Below are 19,235 nucleotides of genomic sequence, written 5' to 3'. Positions count from 1 at the left end.
GCTGCCCTGGCTCAGCAGCACTGTCACCCCACACAGCAGGAGCCTGACTGGCTCTGGCACCCAGACCCACCTGGTCCTCTGGTGGAGCTGTAAGGGGTGTTAGAAAAGGGAATGTACACCATGTCCTCAAACACACAGTAACAACCTGAAGCCACCCATACCACCAGCACATGGGAAAGAACAGGGACACAAACACCTTCCCAAACACCCTTGTCCTTGTATTTGCACCACTGCAGAGCAGCTTCCAAAAGCTGTGCACTTTCATATTCACAATAACCTTTCTATTCCACGTTCAGGTGCTGCAGAGGCAGACCCAGTCTGAGGGCAGCCCTAAAGCCAGCCCAGATTCCTGCCCAAGTGACAGAGGCCTCCCATGCTCCACACTGGGCCTTTCTCCAGCAAGGTCCAAAGAGTGGAGAAAGGCAGGGACCAGCATTAGTGCCAGCCAAGCCAGTGGAAGCAAGGGAAGGCACTGCTGGGGCTGAGCCACCCTCATCCTGCCCTCAGAGGGATGGTGGGCAGACAAGGCCATGGCCCTCCACTGTCCTCCTTGCTGGGAGCAAAGACACACACACCCCTCAGCTACAGTTTCATTCTCTAATTTAGCACTGCACAGAGCAGAATTCTACCCAGACAGTTTCCAAAAATAAAAACAGACTGAATTTTGTTGCTGGGGTAGCCCTCTACATTCACAGAGCCAGCAAGGGGCTGCTCCCTGTGTCGGTGCTGTCCCCTGGCAGCTGAGCCACCCAGGAGCTGGGATGTGCCAAAGAAACCCTCAGGGCTGCAAGGCCAGCTGAGAGCCCACGAGAAACCCAGCCAGTGCACTCTGCAAAAATGTCAGGAACAGCTGCTGCAGCAACTTCAGTTTCTTGCCCCTACACGTACACCTTTCCCCCAGCACAGGGCAGCCCAAATAATTTCTATCACCAGGGCTTTGTGCTACCTAGGCAATGCTAAACATGCAGCTGAATTCTGATTTAAAAATTCATATTTATTAGGAAATCACATTTCTACTGGGTTAATGATATATTCCACTAGAGGAGTTTCAGGGCATCCTAAGGAATATTACTGTATCTCTAAATATGATTGAAAGACACTTAGTGTGTTTGTAATTTGGCCTATTTTCAGTAACAGTAATGATAACAGTTTTTATATCCTGTTTCTCCTCCTGCCAGTGTGAAGGAGAACTCTTACAGTCTAAGACTACAGCAACTAACACAGGATAAAAAAAACCACAGATTGTAGAAATATGAAGACACTCAAAATAAATCAAATTAGAAGATGTAATTTGAAAGAGGAAGGTATCTCACATTGTGATAACAGACTCTCTTGCTGGCAAATCCGTAGCACTCTAAGGCCAGAATCATCATTAGCAAGTTACTTTACAAAGATCTATTAAACCATGACAGAAATGAAAAGACTTCCCCACCACAAAAAACAGTGAAGCAGTGGGAGTTGCAAAAGAGGCCTTTGATTCACCCTTAATTCACCAGATGAATCATTTCATATTGAGCAAACATCAAACCACACTGAAGAGATACAACCCAAAACTCCCAATCCCCAAAGCCACTTCAGTTGGGTCACTAAACCACGCAACATTGATCACACACATCACCAAAGTCTGTGATTTACCTTATTACACACGTTAGTTAATTCATGGCATCTTTGCATAAACCTTGACCTGCACTGCAAGACCATTTGACTCAGTTTATCTACAAAGAAAGCAAGTTTGCTCTACCATGTATTTGAGGAGACTGAGTCTGAGGCAGGCTGAGTACCTCACTACTCATGCACTGTTACTTATTAAGTTGCAGTAAATGGTCCATGAGATTTAAACGGAGATCAAAGGAGACCAAATCCTGCTTCGGCAATTTTGGCAACAGCACCTCTTTGCAAGATCAGTTTTGAGCATGTGGAGTCAAAATCATTATTATAGTTCACTGCTCAAGCATGAGGAACCTCAATTCCTCTGCCCAGCAAACCTCCATGGACACGTGGCAGAGTTACCTAGTGAGAGTCAATTGGTTTTCTTCCTCAGCTGCACATTCCCAGAGAACTAACAAATTTTTGAAAAGTCACATCAGAGAAAAAACTTCAGAGGAAAAAGTTTTGCAATAAATGTTCTTAATTTTAATCCCCTTTGTATCATCTTTGTATTAGGGTAACAAAAGATCTACTAAGCATTTTATAGCCACAGCAGCACTGCTGAGTGTTAACCTCTCTATCTAAGATGAGTGACAGCTGTTGGCAACCCCCCAGCCCCACTCCTCCTAATCCCCATCTGCCAATGAGGCAATACGACCTCAGGAAACGGGCCCAGTATCTCAGGCACGTTATCATTAACATTGTCCTACCTTCCTATTTTCCAGTTTGTTTCTGTGCCTTCACAGACATCTCTGGGGAGGGAGCCAGGCATCTGCTGTTTGACCCAGGTGCTTTAGCTGCACCTGACACAACATGGCTCACTCTACACCCCAGGATCCCAACCATGCCCCTGCCCAGGAGATGCTTTTTTGCCTCCTGACTGGTCAGTGCACAGTGGTGACCCCAGCTCCCAGGCCAGTAGCTAAAACAAAGAGCTCCTTGATGTGTTCTGCAACCACCTAAAACACCACTAAGGGCAATCCTTGTTCTTGCCCCAGAACATATTCAAGCAGCCAGAGCAGCAGCGGAAAACCAGAGTCACACCTGATACTGGCCAGGACCAGCTGAAGTGATGCTGGCATGGGCAGCTTAAAAACTTCCAGAAACAGTGCAGTTTCTAACACACCATCTCCTGAGAAAAGAGTCTCACAGAGACCTACAAACCCCCAAGTAAATCCCAAATCCACTGTCTTGGGGCCACTCTTTCCTAAGATCTGCTCAGTGACAACAGGCAAGTTATGCCAGGTCTGCCACCTTGCAGGAATGAAAAATCCCCACAAAGATCCACACCATTTCCATGCAGGACTGCATGGGTTTTTTCACCAGGGGTGTATGAGTATTTCACAAGTCTTGGAGAAGCAGTTAGCTGTCAGCACAAAGCATCACTGCACTCTCACCAACCCTGGTTCCTCCCCACCACCCAATTTCAGTCTCTCTACAAAGAACCCTTTTGACAGAAATTTAACAAAGGACTTGCCACGGAACAACCATCACTATCCCAGCTCAAATGTCCCCCTCAATGCAGAAAGATGGTTTGCAACCTGGTTTTGCCTTTAGCAAATTACATTCAAGAGCTACAAGTTTCCTGGTGATTCCCCACACTGCTACCTATGGTTACACTGTCACAGTAAGCACAGGCTCCAAAGTGCTTCTGTAGCACTTCTGTAGTTCAGTTTCACTGGTGTTTGTGGAGAAGTGCAAAGATATCAACTATCATTTCTATCATTTTAACAAGTGATCTCTGCACATTTTTCCTCCACTGAACAGTGAGCTTAAGTCCAAGAAAGCCCATGTTACTTCTACCAGCACTTCTGAAACAGACCACAAAGCTCAGTGTGAAAACTGCCTTAAAACATAAGGGACCATGTTCCCCTCTGGGGTCTCCCAAAGAAAACAGCCTCTAAGACAGAGTTCAACATCTGAAGGGCAAATGAGTCTCAGGCTGCTTTGATGAAATAGGCTGCAGCCATCCTAAAGGCTCCTTAGTTCTCTGACATATCTTGTAGCACTGATTTCTTAAAAAAAACAGGCACTGAGCTGAGTGCCAAAGAAGACACTGAGCAATCTTCATGTCAGGTCCTGGGAATGTTCCCCAGCACAGGGGGATGGAGAGACACCAGCCAGGACAGCTGGCCAAACAGCAGGGTCAGGGACAGCTTTGGACAAAGAGCTCCATACTTTGGAATAGAGTCAGCACCCAGCTTTGTAAAAGGGACAGCTTCAAGTGGCACTAAATTTAATAGCAGTATATCTATAACCTCACAACTAAGACTCACGAGGACTGAAATCCCAGGGGTTGCAATGGCCTTTTCCTTACCCCAGAGACAAATGCCAAAAATATTAAAAAAATAGCAGATAGGGAAGCTGAAAAGAGTGTGTTTGTCTGAAATCCCAGCATCATTTTTGGATCATCAGCATCACAAACCAGCCCACAAAGGAGCTTGCTGATAATTGCCCCAGCTATCTCCACCAATACACGTAAGATGTGGCACATCATTTCTGGGTCTGCCAACACTGCAAGCTCCAAATGTGACTCTGGCTCTCTTCCCCAAGCGCTGAGAAACTCTTGTTATGTTTGGCTCCCCCCTTTGTCCTCCCTTCACTAAAACAGCACGCTTCCACAGCATCAATCTGGAATTATTTACTGTTGTTGAAGCTCAGACAGAAACCACAGGCCACCTCTCCTCTCGCCCAAGCAAGACGTGCAGAGATTGTCCAAATGAGAGGGGGCTTCACCCAAGTTCTTCAGCAACTGTGCCAAGACTGTCATGAGGCAACTGCTGCCCTCTAGAACCATGCCCTTCTCTCCCACTCCATTTCCAAAACCTGCTGAGTACCAGTTTATTGGTGCTATCAGAACATTAAATAGACACCATCTGCTAAAAATTATCCTCATTAAAGCTAACGTGACAACATAATCAGCCACATTTTCTTTCCTTTGCTTTTGTGAGTGTCACTTGCAAGGCTTTGGACCAGCTCTGAAACTCCCTGAAGGGAGCAAAGCTGTGAAAGAACCACAAGTCGCAGACATCCTCTCATGCTGACTCATCTCAGGGACAGGCCCAGGAGCTCATCTATTCTGAATCACACCTGGCTACATCTGGAGAACCACCAGATGAGAACCACCCCTACAAGGTTAAATTTACTCTTGGCAGCTGCATCTGGCCCCTGCCAACATGAGCAAGGCTGTGCCCAGCAGTGCAAATAACCCACCACACATTTGGCTGCCCACACTGAACTGTTGCCACTGCCTGGGCGAAACAGCACACCTGTGTTCAGTCTGCAGGGACTGCAAGGAGTGTGAGGCAGGAAAAGCTGTTTGCTCTCTTTCTTTGAGGGTGAAGGCTAAGAAGGAACATGAATATTCTGTAGAAAGTAGTGGAGAGAAGTGAGACAGGAGGTCAAATCAAACAGAGTGAAGAAACCTGTTTATGCAAAAGGACAAAACTGGTGTGAAAACAAGATACTTGTGAATAATAAAAGGAAGTCACTAACCATCAGAAGAAATTTGAAGCTTCCAATCAAGCCAACCCAACCACCCTGAAGGTACTTATGTGGGAATGCAACATGCTTGTACAGCATTAATGACCTAGATCTGTCCCAGGTCTATGTTCTACAGTTCCATGACCCACTCAGTACTTTCAGCCATAAAAGACATTTTTTCCATCAGCCCATATTATCCACTGATAATGAGAATCCACAGCTCTGAGAAGGCACTTCTGCAGGAGTCAGACATACTGTTGCAAACACTATGCCCTCCCTGTCTGATCTGTCCACCTTGCAAAGAGGAGCTGACGTACAGAGTGTTGGAGGATCCTTGGATGAAAGGCAAGTAAAAAGCCTGAATATATATTAATAGTAATACCAGACATAGTACCTCTAATAAAAATAAACTGCCACTTGACCCAAGGCTGGGAAACAGAAAGTGATCTGCCAAGGCCCAGATGAGCAACACTAGCCCATAAACATATGATGGGACCCAGAAAGAAGTGCATGGAGCAGAGAAGGGAGCTGGAAGTGATGATGGGAGGGTCGCTTCCTCACTGCATGCACTGTGCTTCCTGCCTTCATCTGGTTGGGACTCAATAGCTCTCACTGCTGTGAGCAACACAGAGCAAGGTTCAGCAGCCTGAGCTTCTGCCATAGACCTAAGGGAGATCTGGGAAGGCACCAGAAGATACTGGCTGGACCAGAATGAAGCTGTACATAAGCTCTGCATTACGTTTTTAATAAACTCAGGTAGTAACTGCTTCACAGCAGCACAGAGAACTCAGTGTGCTTAGTTTTTAGCAGCTGGCAGGTAACAGACTTTCTGACCCAAACACATGACTTGACTTCTGTGTTTAATAGTCTTTACCCCAGAATTCATCAATTTGTTGTTTGAACCACTTGTCATTTCAGTCTTAGTATCACTTGTCAACAAAGTGTTAAAAATGGAATTACATAAATAAGATTTAATTGTATTCCACCTCATACCCAAGAGTGCGGTAATTCCTCACTACTGTCAAGAGCCTGAACCTGTTCATCATCTCTCTGTGCCTGTATCAGAAGAATTCATGCTCTGCATTCAGATGAGCAACTCTCTCCCCTCCTTCCTCTGCTTCTACACTACTCCAGCTGCTGAGGGATATGATTTCAGACAGGATTGGTATGAGAACAACTGGAGTGTTCCTGGCCCCAGAAAGACCCAGCAGAGATATGGATGGGAGGCTTGTCTGCTTCAGGTAGATTAGATCCTGACCACTGAAGGTAACTTTACAAATCTTTTCTTTCACATCCTTCACAGAAACAGCTGGAAATAAGTCTAGAAGCAAAACAAGGAATAAGAGTTACAAGAAAATTATAAATAGTTTTATTTAATCTGTTGTGTTATTTCTGAAAGCTATGGAAGTTCATTTATAATGTTAGCAATTTGACAACCAGTCTTTTTAGTAGGAACTCAGCTATTGTGTTTTGAAACAAACAGGATCTAGCATGGGCAGGACCTTGCCTATGACTATGACTTGGCTATTATTTTATCAACTAGATGCAAGGCTGGGCTGCAAAACCCTTCACCTTGTTTTATATGTAGAATCCAAGCGTTTGCCTTGGCTAACATAACCAGAAGATCAAGGTCTACAAACCAAGGCATTTTTGCTAAGCAGGTACAGGAGCCCCAAATACATTGGAAGGTGCTACCCAGAACTGCTAGACCCTACACATTTCCCATAAACCATCATAGGTTTTTGATGGACACAGAGACCAGAACATGGGCAACAGTGGGAAAAAAAGCCTGGGAACTCAGATAAAGCCCCAAAGAGAATGGACACTTGCTGATGACAGCACTGCAAAGTTGGCTTTGGTGCTTGGCTACTGGTAAAACAATGACATAATGCTGTGTTTACTAGCAGGGAAATCTGAGGGTTGGAAATGGATCTGTGAAAAAACCACTAACACATTTTTTTGACAAGCCAACAGATTAACATCTATTGTCACTGGGGCAAGGCCAAACTCCACTGGAAATGGTCCAGGAGTTTGATGTCACCAAGAGGCTCACAAGGACGTCAGCTGAAGAACGTTCCCATGTCATCTCAGCATTTACTGCAGTGCTACTGCCTGAAGCTACCACTGCCTTCTGCTTAACCCCTTCTGTCACCACACATTGGGGAACACATCGGCCTTTTGGCAATAGAAGTCTGACCCAGATCTGCTACAGCTCATGTTAACCAGACGCAGAAGGTTGATAAAGGGCCAGGCAGGACAGGCTGCTGGCAGATAAAATACACACTTGATCGTCAGACCTTTGCTAGTACTAACTAAAGTCTCTTCTTCTACAAATGGACATAATGCCTTCATTTGACTCCTCAGGATCTTTTCAAGTTACCTATGAACCAAATCAAATGGCCAGTTGCACCCTCACCCTCATCTGAGTCAAAGTCTTTATCACAATCCAGCCAACGCCTCTCACACACAGTAAAACAACAGCCAAGTCTTAGCTCCACACAAGATCCCAACAAAGGATACCTGGAATGCCATAAATGTCAGTGCCTGACAGAGAACAATCTCACTCTTATCAGATGAATCAGGTCCCTGATGGCTCAGAATCACTGTAGGGATAGCATGATGGCCAGAGCCTCACAAAGCCCTTGGCACACAGGAAAAGTGTTGGGGCACCTTTCCTCAGGAGTGGTAAAAACATCAGTGCTGTGCTCTCAGTCTTCCACAGACCCTCAAATCCTAGAGGAAGGATCTGATTATTGCCCATAAGATGCTCTTCAGTCCAGGACTACTGCATTTGGCAGAGCACCCAAAACTCCAGAATTAAGACAATGGGAAATGACCCCATGCTGTGGGCAGTGTTAGAGCTTGCCAGAAGGAGAGGAAAAATTGGAAGAATAAAAGAGTATTCTTAGGGTCTGGCCAGGACTGTGGCCTCAGCTCTGATGGAACCAATTGCAAACCTCTCCTTTCCACCTCATTTTTTTTTTACCATGCCTTCCTCTTGCTCCAATGCAGAGCAAAGATCTCACATGAAAACCCCAATCCCTATCAAACACCTGCACACTCCCTGAACGTAACAAGAGAAGAATTCTGTAAAACAGCAACCCCAATGGTCATTCTGGCCAACAGCAGGGCAGATGTACAGTCCTACAGCTGAAGGGGTTGTAAAAAACCCAACACTATCAGCAGGAAGGCCGAGGGGCTGAGCAGCAGTGCCTTGCTCCCATCCCCAGCTGTGAGTGCTCAGACCCTGCTCCCTTGGGCCAGAGCCCCAGTTCTTACAAACCAGGAGATCCCTCCAAGACAGCAGTGCCTCACACACCTGTACACAGTCACCCTCCACTGCCACCAGCAAACTGCCCTTGCTGCTCAAAAGCTCCTTACAGCCAGACAACAGAGGGAAGTTTCAGGACTCTCCTGCACAGACCATGCCTGCAATCCCCAAGGGTTGTTACCCATGGAAAATTCACAGACAGTATTTTTAGTTTAAATGGAACTATTTATACTGGGGATGTCTGTATGAAAGGATGAAATGCAAGCTACAGCTGCCCAGCTCAGAAACAGGTGGAAAGCTGCTTCTTTAAAACAGTCCAGAGTTTTGACACAGACTGCTACAATCACAAAGACAGCAGCAAAAGTTTAAACAGAAAATTTCTTCTTGAGCAATAACAGCCAAAAGACTCTTACATGTGCTTCAAGTGAGAGTATTCCAGAGGCTCTCTACTGCACTAGATTCCTTTTGAGTAAAACATTCTGAGTTGTCTTTATAAAACACTTTTTGCTGAAAGGTTAGAGGAAAAACTCAGCTGAATTCAGGGGGGGCAAAAGAAAGAACTTGTTAAGGATATCCAGGGCTTGTAAAATGCACAAAGTACAGGATTGCTACCTTCTGGTACACAGATAACCAGAATGGATGTTCCTCTAGAACCAGTCACTTTTTGTTCTTCTCTAACAGCATCTTGTTATTAACTGAAAATAAGCAGCCTTTTCATTAAAAAAAAAGTCATAACCAGAAATCTGTGCTGCTTCAGGGATTCTAGACAGTTTCACCTGATATAGACATACTTATAAAACACATACACAGAACTTCCTTCCTATTGTTGGCTTTCCTCTGTCCCATCCCAGAAGCCAGCTCCAGAGCTTGTTTTAATTCTACTGAGGAAAATGCTGAACTGTCTTCCTGTGACATGTCTGGGAGATGGGAGGAGGGACATGCACTTAATCTGCTCTCCATGGCTTTCTTCCAGAAAAATACTTCACATATCCTTGTTTGTTTGCTTTTAAATTCTAAGTGATTTTAATGCTAGTGAAAGTTGCTGGAGAGAGCTCTGGGAAACTGCAGGCATTAGCAGGGGTGTGCCAGCTGCCCTGATTCTGCAGAAGACCAGGAGCTCAGCTGCCTCTTCTACCATCCACCACAGGAAAAACCATCCCCCAGCTCAGGCTGCTCAAGATGAGGCAGGTGTCAAAGCATCACATTTTCAGGCAAAGGAAATATACTGATCTCCAAGCAGCAAAGCACTTGCAGAGCATGGAAATTGAAAAACACTTAAAACTGATTTTCAAAGCATTTTGTTTGGGATCAGAGGGGTTTCCTGGCAAGGCTTGTGCCTGCTGGAGAGGGGAAAATCAGGAATAACCTTCTAGGCAGAAAAAAACACATACATGAGTTAATATATAAATAATAAATAACCTTAGTCAAAGAGTGGGAAAATCTCATAGGATGCTAAGGAAGCAATTAGATATCTCATCTTCATAGAGTCAGGAAAGCACTAATTGAGATGTTCGCTATTGCATCAAGCCCCTGAGGGTACAAGAAAGCTTGGAAAGAAGGTTTCAGCTGTGCCAGGGAGCTTTCCTGACAGGTCATGCAGACACACCAGGGAGAGAGCAGACAGCAGCAGCCAGTAGCTTGCTTCCAGAAGAACATACCCCATGCTTCACCTCAAATACTTCCACAGACCCTGGGACTCCAGGGACGAAAGACCTCGGGGAACAGGCTCAGAGTCAACAAGCACGGCTGGGATCCTAGATGTGTCTTTCCTCAGTGTCACTGAGCACTGTCAGGGAAGTGCTGGCCCCACTCCCATTTCCCAATGACAACCTGACCTTGGCCCTGCTCCCAGGGACAGCCCTCATGGTAGAGGAAGATGACCCAAACGTGAGTTTTCAAAACTGATGCCAGCAGTCAGCCCTGAGGTAACACCTGCCTCTCAACACTTTATAAAAGGTGAGTAAATCCTGTTGGCCTTGCAGCAGAGCACACTGAGATCCAGGTTAAAGGCTCCTCTACTATACTGCACAATGTCCTGTGTGTATCACACTGGACATTTGTTCAAACATTTCTGGGTGATTTATGAACTTCATGTGTTAAAGTTTGCATTTACAGGCAAATGGACAGTGGAGAACTACACTTCCAGTATTTCTGGGGCAGCTTGGAAGACTTCTGTAAAGGAGATAGAATGGCAGTGGGGAGCTCCTGTTAAAACACAGCTATGGTAAGCAGAGATTTGGCATGTTTCCCTCTGAACAGAGATAGGGGTGTTTTTCTTGTAAACAAGTTTGCATCAAGCTTATAAAACCATGCTCCTGACTACTGAGAGCATCAGAGCCCAGTGCATCCCTGCATTTACCAGCGTGGTTTATAGGAAAAACAAAACACACCCCATAGGTCAGAGAAACAGTGCCAGCAACGTATCAAAACATTATTACTGCCAGTCAGGTTTCAAACACACTATATGTGGGACCACACACACATTTATGGACTCTTAGAGCCTATGAATATTTTATTCTGTCCAGTGAGTTGACTCTAACAAGCTAAACAAGCTGCATTACAATAATACAGAATTACAGCCTCATTGTGAAGCCATGGTACACCCTGAGAAGGCAGAATCTACTATGACCAATTTAGAACACACTGCAGCAAACTGGTGCAACATATGATACTCTGATGGAGACACAAATCGGGGATGTGTATTCTGATCACAAAAGGAGAATGCTCCCAGTCTGAGGACTTGGCTGGTTACCTACACATTGAGCTCCTCTTCCAAAAACTGGACTAAGAAGGAGCTTGGTCAAAACCAAAAAGCATGAGAGCGCCAATCAACACCACCACCACACTCAAGCACTGAGAGGTACTGCAATGAATAGAGTATTACTTTGCTATACCTTCACCCCAGGATAATATAAAGGTTATTATCCTTTCTCATGACCACCTTTTGCGACAAGGCCTAAATGCTGACCAGACAGCAGCTTGGGTTACCTCTATGCCAAGACAATCACCTGCTCAGCTGGTTGAGGCTGTCTCACTGCTCCCACCTCCCTGTCCCTGTGTGTCATCACCTGTCCCTAACAGCCCAGTGCAGACACCACCTTTCAGGCCTGTCTGCACACATTTTAGTGCAAAAGCATCTTTGTTGCGTAAGAAATGCTCCTATGCATTCCAACCTTCATCCTATATTTAATTATATATATAATGAGAATATAATAAAATTGACATCTAGTGAATGTGAGTTTGAAGGAATAAATTATTATTATCATTACTGTATATTTATCTCAAAGGTGGAACAAAGGATGAGGGCACTAAAGTGGGAAGGCTGAAAGATATTCCAGTTGAAAATCCTTTCAGGTGAAGAAAATCACCTGGAATTTTGCTTTATCCCAGTAAGCATCACACCCCAAATGTGATGATGTCCCTGTCCAGAAGAGAATAACAAAGAGATCATGGAGACTGAATTTTCACTTTTAAAGTAAAGACAAAGGAAAATGCACTATATTAAAAAACTTAGTAATTACAAACTTCTCAGTAAAAGTTTGAATAAAGCCTCTCTAAAGGTGTGAACCAAAGCCCAGGAAAGTTACTAGGTGGGTTTTTTTCCACCAACTTGACTGTATTTGGCTTTGACACTACCTGATTAAACAGCAGACACCACCAATTTCAAACAGTATGCTACTGTGCTGCTCTCTGCCTTCTCCATGCAATATTTACACAGCACGCTCCAGGCAAGAAGGTGTCTGCTCTGGCTACATGAAAGCACTCAGCCTCCCAATCTCACCCAACACACAGAGCTGTCAGCCCCTCTCAGGATCCTGCTCTTCCCTGTGCTTTCTGGGGACCAGTTCCCTTTGTGTGAGCAAGCACAGATTAAGAGGATACAGCATGAAAAAGGAAGATCAAAAAAAAAAGAAAACCATTTCACATTAGAAGGTCCAGCTGCTTCCTCCCAAATGACTAAATTAGAGAACTCGTACGTCACCTCCTGCCTCAGGTAGGGTCACATTGAATCCCTCTTCCTGTTTAACCCATATAAGATGGGAAATGGGTTTTGAGGAAGACAATGATTGAATATGAGAGTAGTATTTTTTCAGATTGTGTACTTTATATCAGGTAATTGCAAGACTGCTTTGAAAGCCAAAGAAAACAACATAAAATGCTACCACACACTTCACGGGTGGCTTTGGGTCAACCACTTAACTTCTTGCCTCATGTTCCCAGTGAGGGTACCAGCACATACCCTACCTTGCAGGGACAGGAGGAGGCAATGCCTTAGAGCTGGCTAAGGGGCTGGGGCTGTGGGTGAGATGAACAGACAAGCTGCTCCAGGATGCAGGAAGTCTGGGCTCTCTTTCCGATTCCCACAATTGCTTCCTTAGGATGTCTGTTCACCTCTCTCTCCATGATTTGGTGTGTCAGTTCCTCTCCCTTTTAACTCAAAGCAGTGAGACTGGTGTAATTTTACATGGTGTACAACCCATCAAACTGAATTGTACCAGTGGGCTCTAGCACCCACACACTGATCCCAGGCAGGGCTCTCATGAAGCCAGAGGTTGTTTACAGCTGTCAGCAGCCAAAAGCATCTGTGCTGTCTCTTAGGATGTAATCTCCCTGGCAACCAAGTCCCAGTCAAAGTCAATAGCAGCTTCTTCATAATATTTAAAATGGAACTTGGAGGCTTTGGAGCTTTTGCCCCCAGCTCATGGACCTGCTAAAAGCTTTTCCCCTGAACTTTCATTTGGCTGCCCTCCCAGCACACTCAACCACAGGGGAGCCAGTGCAGGCAGCCTGCTGTGACATAAAGCCTCCAGATTATTTCACCCTGCCCTGATCACCACATATCAGGACAACTACCTTGTCTCTCTTTTGAGAGATAATCTATTCCAAAGGCTGGAGACAGCCATTTGCTTTGCAAACTATTGAATTTAGATACCACTGTCTCTTGGCTGAATGTTACCAGCTCAAAGTTCTGCTGGAAGAAAGAACTGGGAGTGCCCCTTGATCTGCTGGGCTCCCCGACCACATTGAAGCAGCCTCGAGTTGCAGAGTACAACTCATTTGGTGAGCCAATCTCCCAGGACAGCAATTCCTTCTCCAGGGAATACCAAGGCAGGAACAAAGATCATTGCCACTAAACCATGTCCAGACTCTCCCCATCAGTGCTGGCCAACCAGCAGATTGGAACAAAGAGAATGAAGCCATGAAGATGTCTGATCACATCAGAGTTGCTCGAGTTTGAGCAGTAAAAGCAGGAGCAGCCAAGACACAAGGAGCAGAGCTTGATCCTCGCAGTACAAGATTTTTCTTCAAAGCATGCTGACATTTTACAACAGGTCATTTGTGACAAGCACACTCATGTTCTCCTGTGAGCAGTGCTGAAACCCTACACAGCAGAGCTCGATCCCTTAAGTCAGCAATACCAGTACCCTGAGGAGGTTAGCAACCATATCCATGCAGCAGACACATTCCTACAAGAGATCTCAGCATTCAGAGGTGGCATTAGGTAACAATTACCCTGGGGAAGAACTGGAACAGTATACAGGCATCTCAGATGACTGAAATCAGCAATGCACCTCAGTCTAACTGGAAGGAGGCAGAATAGCCACTTGTAAGTCAAGAGTGCTTTACCTTACTTCTATGCTGGACAAAGTTGAAAAACACACAAAGCCCAACTGCAACATGAGCAGAGCAGTGCTGAAAGAGAAAATCTCTACTGATGTATCCATCCCTGCCCTTGGGATGACACAGGCACACTTAAGAGACCTCAGAAATGACCTCAAGCATATAAATGTCTGGTGAGATAATGCACATCAGTAACTGCTCAGTCCTCAGCAGAAAAGCAAGTGGTAAGAGAGGGGGTGGGGAATCCTGTTCATCTGGCTTTTAATGGATGTTTGCCATCACCCAGGTCTGCAAAGTAGTGAACAGGTGAAGGTGCTAACCCAATCTCATCTCCCTGGGAGCAAGATCAAGCACATCTGGTAGGCAGAGACTCCCTGCAGGGCTGCTAAAGATACAAACATTTGGTAAGCTATCTGCCTAAAGATAACCTGGGAGCAGAGAGAGGGGAGGGAAGGTGTCCTCTTTAAGGTCCACAATGGATGGCTGACAGAGGCAAGCATCAACAGTGGATCCTTTTAAATACAGAATGCACTTCTGGTTTGGGATCACTTCATGCTTAGTTCAGACAATCACAGTTTCAGACCAAAAGCCAGAGAAGCTACCCCACAAACAGATCAAACCTCATCAACTGAGAAAAGAGAGTTTCCGACTGTTTATTGCTTAGCAGGGGCCAGAAAAGGGATTTGGATTTTGCTACCAGCTTTTTCTCTTCAGAATGATTAACTGGCACCTTCAGCCATTAACTGCACTAATTAACTGTCCTAATCCACACAGCTTCACTGCAGCACAGCCAATGTGTGACCCCATTGCATCAGGGGTCTTTCCAACAAACCCAGACTTGACCTTCCTGACATTGTTAAAACAAAAAGAAAAGAGGAAAGCAAGGAGATTTAACATTTTTTAAAGTATTTCCAACTAGAAATCAATTTTTAAAAGATCATCTGTGTGGAGAAATAGGAAATTAATTTGGAAAGCCAAAAGCTCTAAGAGCAGTAGTAGCTTGTGTTGGGGATACACCATACAAGAGGCATGTGGCAATTGATCCAACCTCCTGTTTATCCTTTCACATGCTGCCAGCAAGGGCCCCCAGCCAGCCAGGTGGTGCTGTGCTACCCAGGGATGACAGGGATGGATAGGGAAGCACTGCAGACTCCTTCCCTAGCAAGGATTTCCCACAAGAGGATAGAGCTGGCTGAGTTCCTATCAAGCAGCACTGGAGCCAAGATTTTAATCTATTCCCACAGGCAGAGCCCTATTCAACTTCCAGTGAGGTATTAAACTCTTCAGAAGTTTCACACACACATGGGATCATAGCAGAGGATATGTAAAGCTGTCTTCTTTCTTTAACTTTCTTGAGTCAAGGCCACAAAAGCTGTGCTCATGTCATGAAAGACACCTGCTCCAGGCAATGATTCCTCACAGCTAAGCCAAGCAGTGCAGGGGCTTATGTGCTACTCACATTTAGCCCTCTCCACATGCTCACAATGCCTAAGGTGTGCTTTCATCTCTCCAGGTTCCACTATGGTCCTGAAAGATCACAATTAAAAGGAGAGAGAGTCATGCTAAAAACACCTGCAATACTCAGGTCACCATCCATCAGAGAAACACACTGTTTATCTGATGCCAAGGCACATTTGCATGGCCTGAAGGCTTGGCAGGAAGACATTTACGGATGCTGGAGATAGAAAAGCTTTTTGATATTTCAAAGCCACATAGGTCAAAGAGCAGAAAGCTTTGCATTCTCCAAACTATCCACAGGCAATGGAGAGAGCTAAATCCTAAGTGATGCTTATACTAATCTTAGAAGAAAATAATTGTTTCACGTAAAAAAAAAAGCACAGAACCAAAGTAACAGCAACCAGTGGGTCAGACTCAGGGAATTAAATTCTTTGAAAGCATGGGTTCACTCTCTGTGATTTACTCCAGCCAAAGCCAGATGATCTTATCATGCTGAATACTGTACAGCCACCAACAGAAGCTAAGTGGGACAAAAGGCAGATACCATTCAGTTCGTGGGGTTTTGGCAGAGAACAGGACACATGGAGGCATGGAACTGTTGTAAAGAAGACTATATTAGTAAATGTGTACAATCAGAAGATTGAAGGGAAAGAAGAATTTGCCACTAGAAAGCACTAAGGAGGACTTCTTTGAATAATCTATGTTACTATTTATTAACATGAATGATAATGATCATCAAGGAAAAAGATGTGTTTTACAGGTAAACACAGGAAATATTTTCTTTCAAATCCTGTAAACACAGGGTTGAAATCCTTGTTTTCAGGTCATTTTCCAGCAAACAAGAAATGAACAGTGTCAATTTCTCTCGGCGATGACCCAAGAGACTGGAATAAATTGGAATCTCGTGGAAGATACTGTTACCAGTTCTTTTGTATATTTTGGTGCTTGGCAGACGTACTTCTCTGATGCTGAATTGCCACCACCTTTCACATGAGATAACACCCTGCAGCTGTGTCAGCCACGGTCCACAGCAGAGCCTGCAAAAACTAAAGAAGCCTTTCCCACCTGGAAGCAGTGAGTGCATAATAGACTGAACACAGAGGTCCAGCTGCAACCTGAGAGGACATAACACCTAAAACTTCCACTCCTATGAATTGGGCACAAGACGCTTAATTCCATGGTAGATGAGCACTTCAGCTTTACAAGTCTGCATCTACCAGCAACATAGTGCCCTCTAGCCTTAAACTGAATTATGGTTTAACCTCACAGGAAAAAGCTCAGTGATATGCAACACTAATATAAAGGTTTTGTTTTTCAACAATCCATTCAGCGGCTGATCAGCTCTAAGAAATCTGGCAGACACACAATGCCAGGAAACACAGTATACTCAGAGCCATTTCACACCAGATGCAATAGCCCCTCAGGCTTTTCCTTACCAAAGCTGGAGGATTTATCGTCTCTATAGACAAAATACAACTTTCTGTGTTTTAAAATACATGTTGAATCTTGAGAAACAGTTAAAGGATTTGGTGCAACTAAAACCCAGAAACAGAGAGAGAAGAAAAGCTATTTCTCTGCCTAAGTGGAGAGGGAAAAGCTACTGACTATACTTCAAACTCCTTCAGGCAAAGACACCTCCACATGACAGGCTGCAACACAGGAGTCCGGGAAAATTGTTAAAAACTCTCCTCTAATGCTGTGCTATTGGCAGTAAGGTGTGAAAGGAAGAAGGTGAAAGAGAGATAAAAGAGATCCGAACGCTGACTCTGCCTTGGTAAGCGTGCAGATAGAGTGCCCCCTCAAAAACAGGTCTGAATGTAACTTAGGGGTGAGAACGAGCAAAGATGCGCTCAGCACCGCCGGCTGCGCGACCCCGGCCCTGCCGCAGCCGAACCTTGCTCCGCTCCCACTGAGCACCCTGGCCAGGACAGGGACAGTCTGGGCATCCGGGAGACCTGCCCCATCCTGCCCCGGGACTAGTGAGGAAGAAGGGAAGATCCACCTTCCGAGGGGAAGGAAACTTCAGAATGGTAACATTAAAACGAGCCAAGAAGCAAACGGGTGAAAGAGGGTGAGGAAGAAGAGCCGCACCTCCACAGCAAGAGGCCGCGGGGAGCCCCGCGGGCACCTCACCTGGGGCAGCGTCTCGCACACAGTGAGGAGAGGGACACGGCTGGGTGCACGGCTCCGGGCACACGGATACGGCTCAGGGCACCGCTCCGGGCACGCGGCTCAGGGCACCGCTCCGGACACACGGCTGCGGGCACACCGCTCCGGACACACAGCTCCGGGCACCCCGCTCCGCGCCCAGCCCGTCCCCCTGCACACGTGCGCACCCCGCGCCCCGCCGGCACTCACGTAGTGCTTCGAGGGGTTCCTCCGCTTCTCGACATCCACCACGTTGGCGTCCAGCACGCTGTAGGACAGCATCTTGGCGCACCCCGGCGGGGCTCCGCCGCTCCCTGCCGGCGCTGGCAGCACCCTCCGCCGCGCTGCCCGCCGCGGCGATGCCGGGCGGGCGGCAGGGACACAGGCAAGGGAGGATGCCCCGGTGCCGGCTCCGCCCCTGCCGCGGCGGCGGCGGCTCCCCGCTCACAGCAGCCCGGCCCGGCTCCGCTCCCTGCCCGCTGCCCCGGGGCTGCGCGGCCACTGCGGCGGCGGGAGGGGCCGGGCCGGCGGCTCCGCCCCCGGCTGGCCCCGGGGGGCTCTGGCGGGACGGGAGCCGCCGCCCCCAGGGCCGGAGGAGCGGGCGGCTACCCCCGGGAGCGCCGCTCCCTCCCGCAGCGCCTCCAGGCCCGGCAGAGCCCCGCTCTCTGCTGAGACCCCGCGGCCCCCTGGCCCTCCATCCCTGCCGAAAGCGTCCGAAATGCCCTCCGAGAGCGGCCACGCCGAAAGCCACCAGCGAAGGGCCGAGCCCGCTCCCACCGGGCTCCAGCTGCGAGCTCAAGGCCGGCACCGCTGGGGAAGGTCCCCGCTGCTCTGTCCCTCAGGGACACACGGGCATCACAGCTGGAGAAAGGTTGTACAGACCCTCTATTGTGAGGGATTTTAGAGCTATAAACCTATTTCAGCTCTTTGTATATACATGCACAGGTAAATGGGTATCATCTTCCACAGTCCCACTGCAAGAAGTTTGCCCCAGAAATTTCAGGTGTTTGTTGTTGTTGTTGTTTTTGTTTTTCCCCTTTTCAATAATGCATCATTACTTTGCACATGATTATTTTAAAGTTACGTCAGAAATGGGAACTTCAATGTGATTTTCCAGCCCTCAGCTTATTTTATGACATTCATTAGCTATTCAGCAAATTAACTGAAGTTACTAAGATCTCTCCTTCCTCTGAAGTCTCTTGCCCGTGCAGATTTTCCGGTAAGATTCCAGAGTGCTGCTGACGGCTCAAGACCTGCCAGCCCGGGAGTGCAAAGAGGACCAGCTCCTGGCAAAATAAGCTTCTCATTTACAGTCAGAACAATCCATCTCAATGTGATTTTCTCTGACGTGCTCTAGGCACAATTTCTGAAACAGAACTTTTACAATGTTGCTGGCCCTGAAACAATAATCATGACACAGACACTAGAGTCACAAAGCCTTAGGTATTTAGGCCAGAAACCTGGGATTGAAAACGGGATGTTTTCAAAACATAGCAGGTTTTCACAAGCAGCTTGAGTGAAAAAAAAAAAAAAAAAAAAGGCACGGTGGGAACCAGGTATCTGCTGACAAGGACAGGTGCTCTAAGCCAGCCTTCTCCTCCCTCCT

General features: G+C 46.5%; 1 protein-coding gene across 4 annotated transcripts in view; it reads right to left on the bottom strand.

Moving 5' to 3' along the window:
• The window catches only part of SH3PXD2A (SH3 and PX domains 2A), a 237,910-nt gene extending 219,962 nt beyond the window's left edge, over positions 1–17,948 (bottom strand). For 2 of the 4 annotated variants that reach the window (XM_033065577.2, XM_033065578.2), the window contains exon 1: positions 17,840–17,948. In XM_033065577.2, the coding sequence (XP_032921468.1) occupies positions 17,840–17,911 (72 nt within the window). In that variant the 5' untranslated portion in view covers positions 17,912–17,948. The remainder of the gene's footprint in view (positions 1–17,839) is intronic. The other 2 variants (XM_033065579.2, XM_033065580.2) reach the window with 2 other exon arrangements.
• Positions 17,949–19,235: the final 1,287 nt, after the last annotated feature.

The sequence above is a fragment of the Catharus ustulatus genome, chromosome 8, assembly GCF_009819885.2.
Source record: "Catharus ustulatus isolate bCatUst1 chromosome 8, bCatUst1.pri.v2, whole genome shotgun sequence".
Lineage (NCBI taxonomy): Eukaryota > Metazoa > Chordata > Aves > Passeriformes > Turdidae > Catharus > Catharus ustulatus.
Note: the sequence above shows the minus strand (reverse complement) of the source record. Positions and strands in the feature narration are given on the sequence as shown.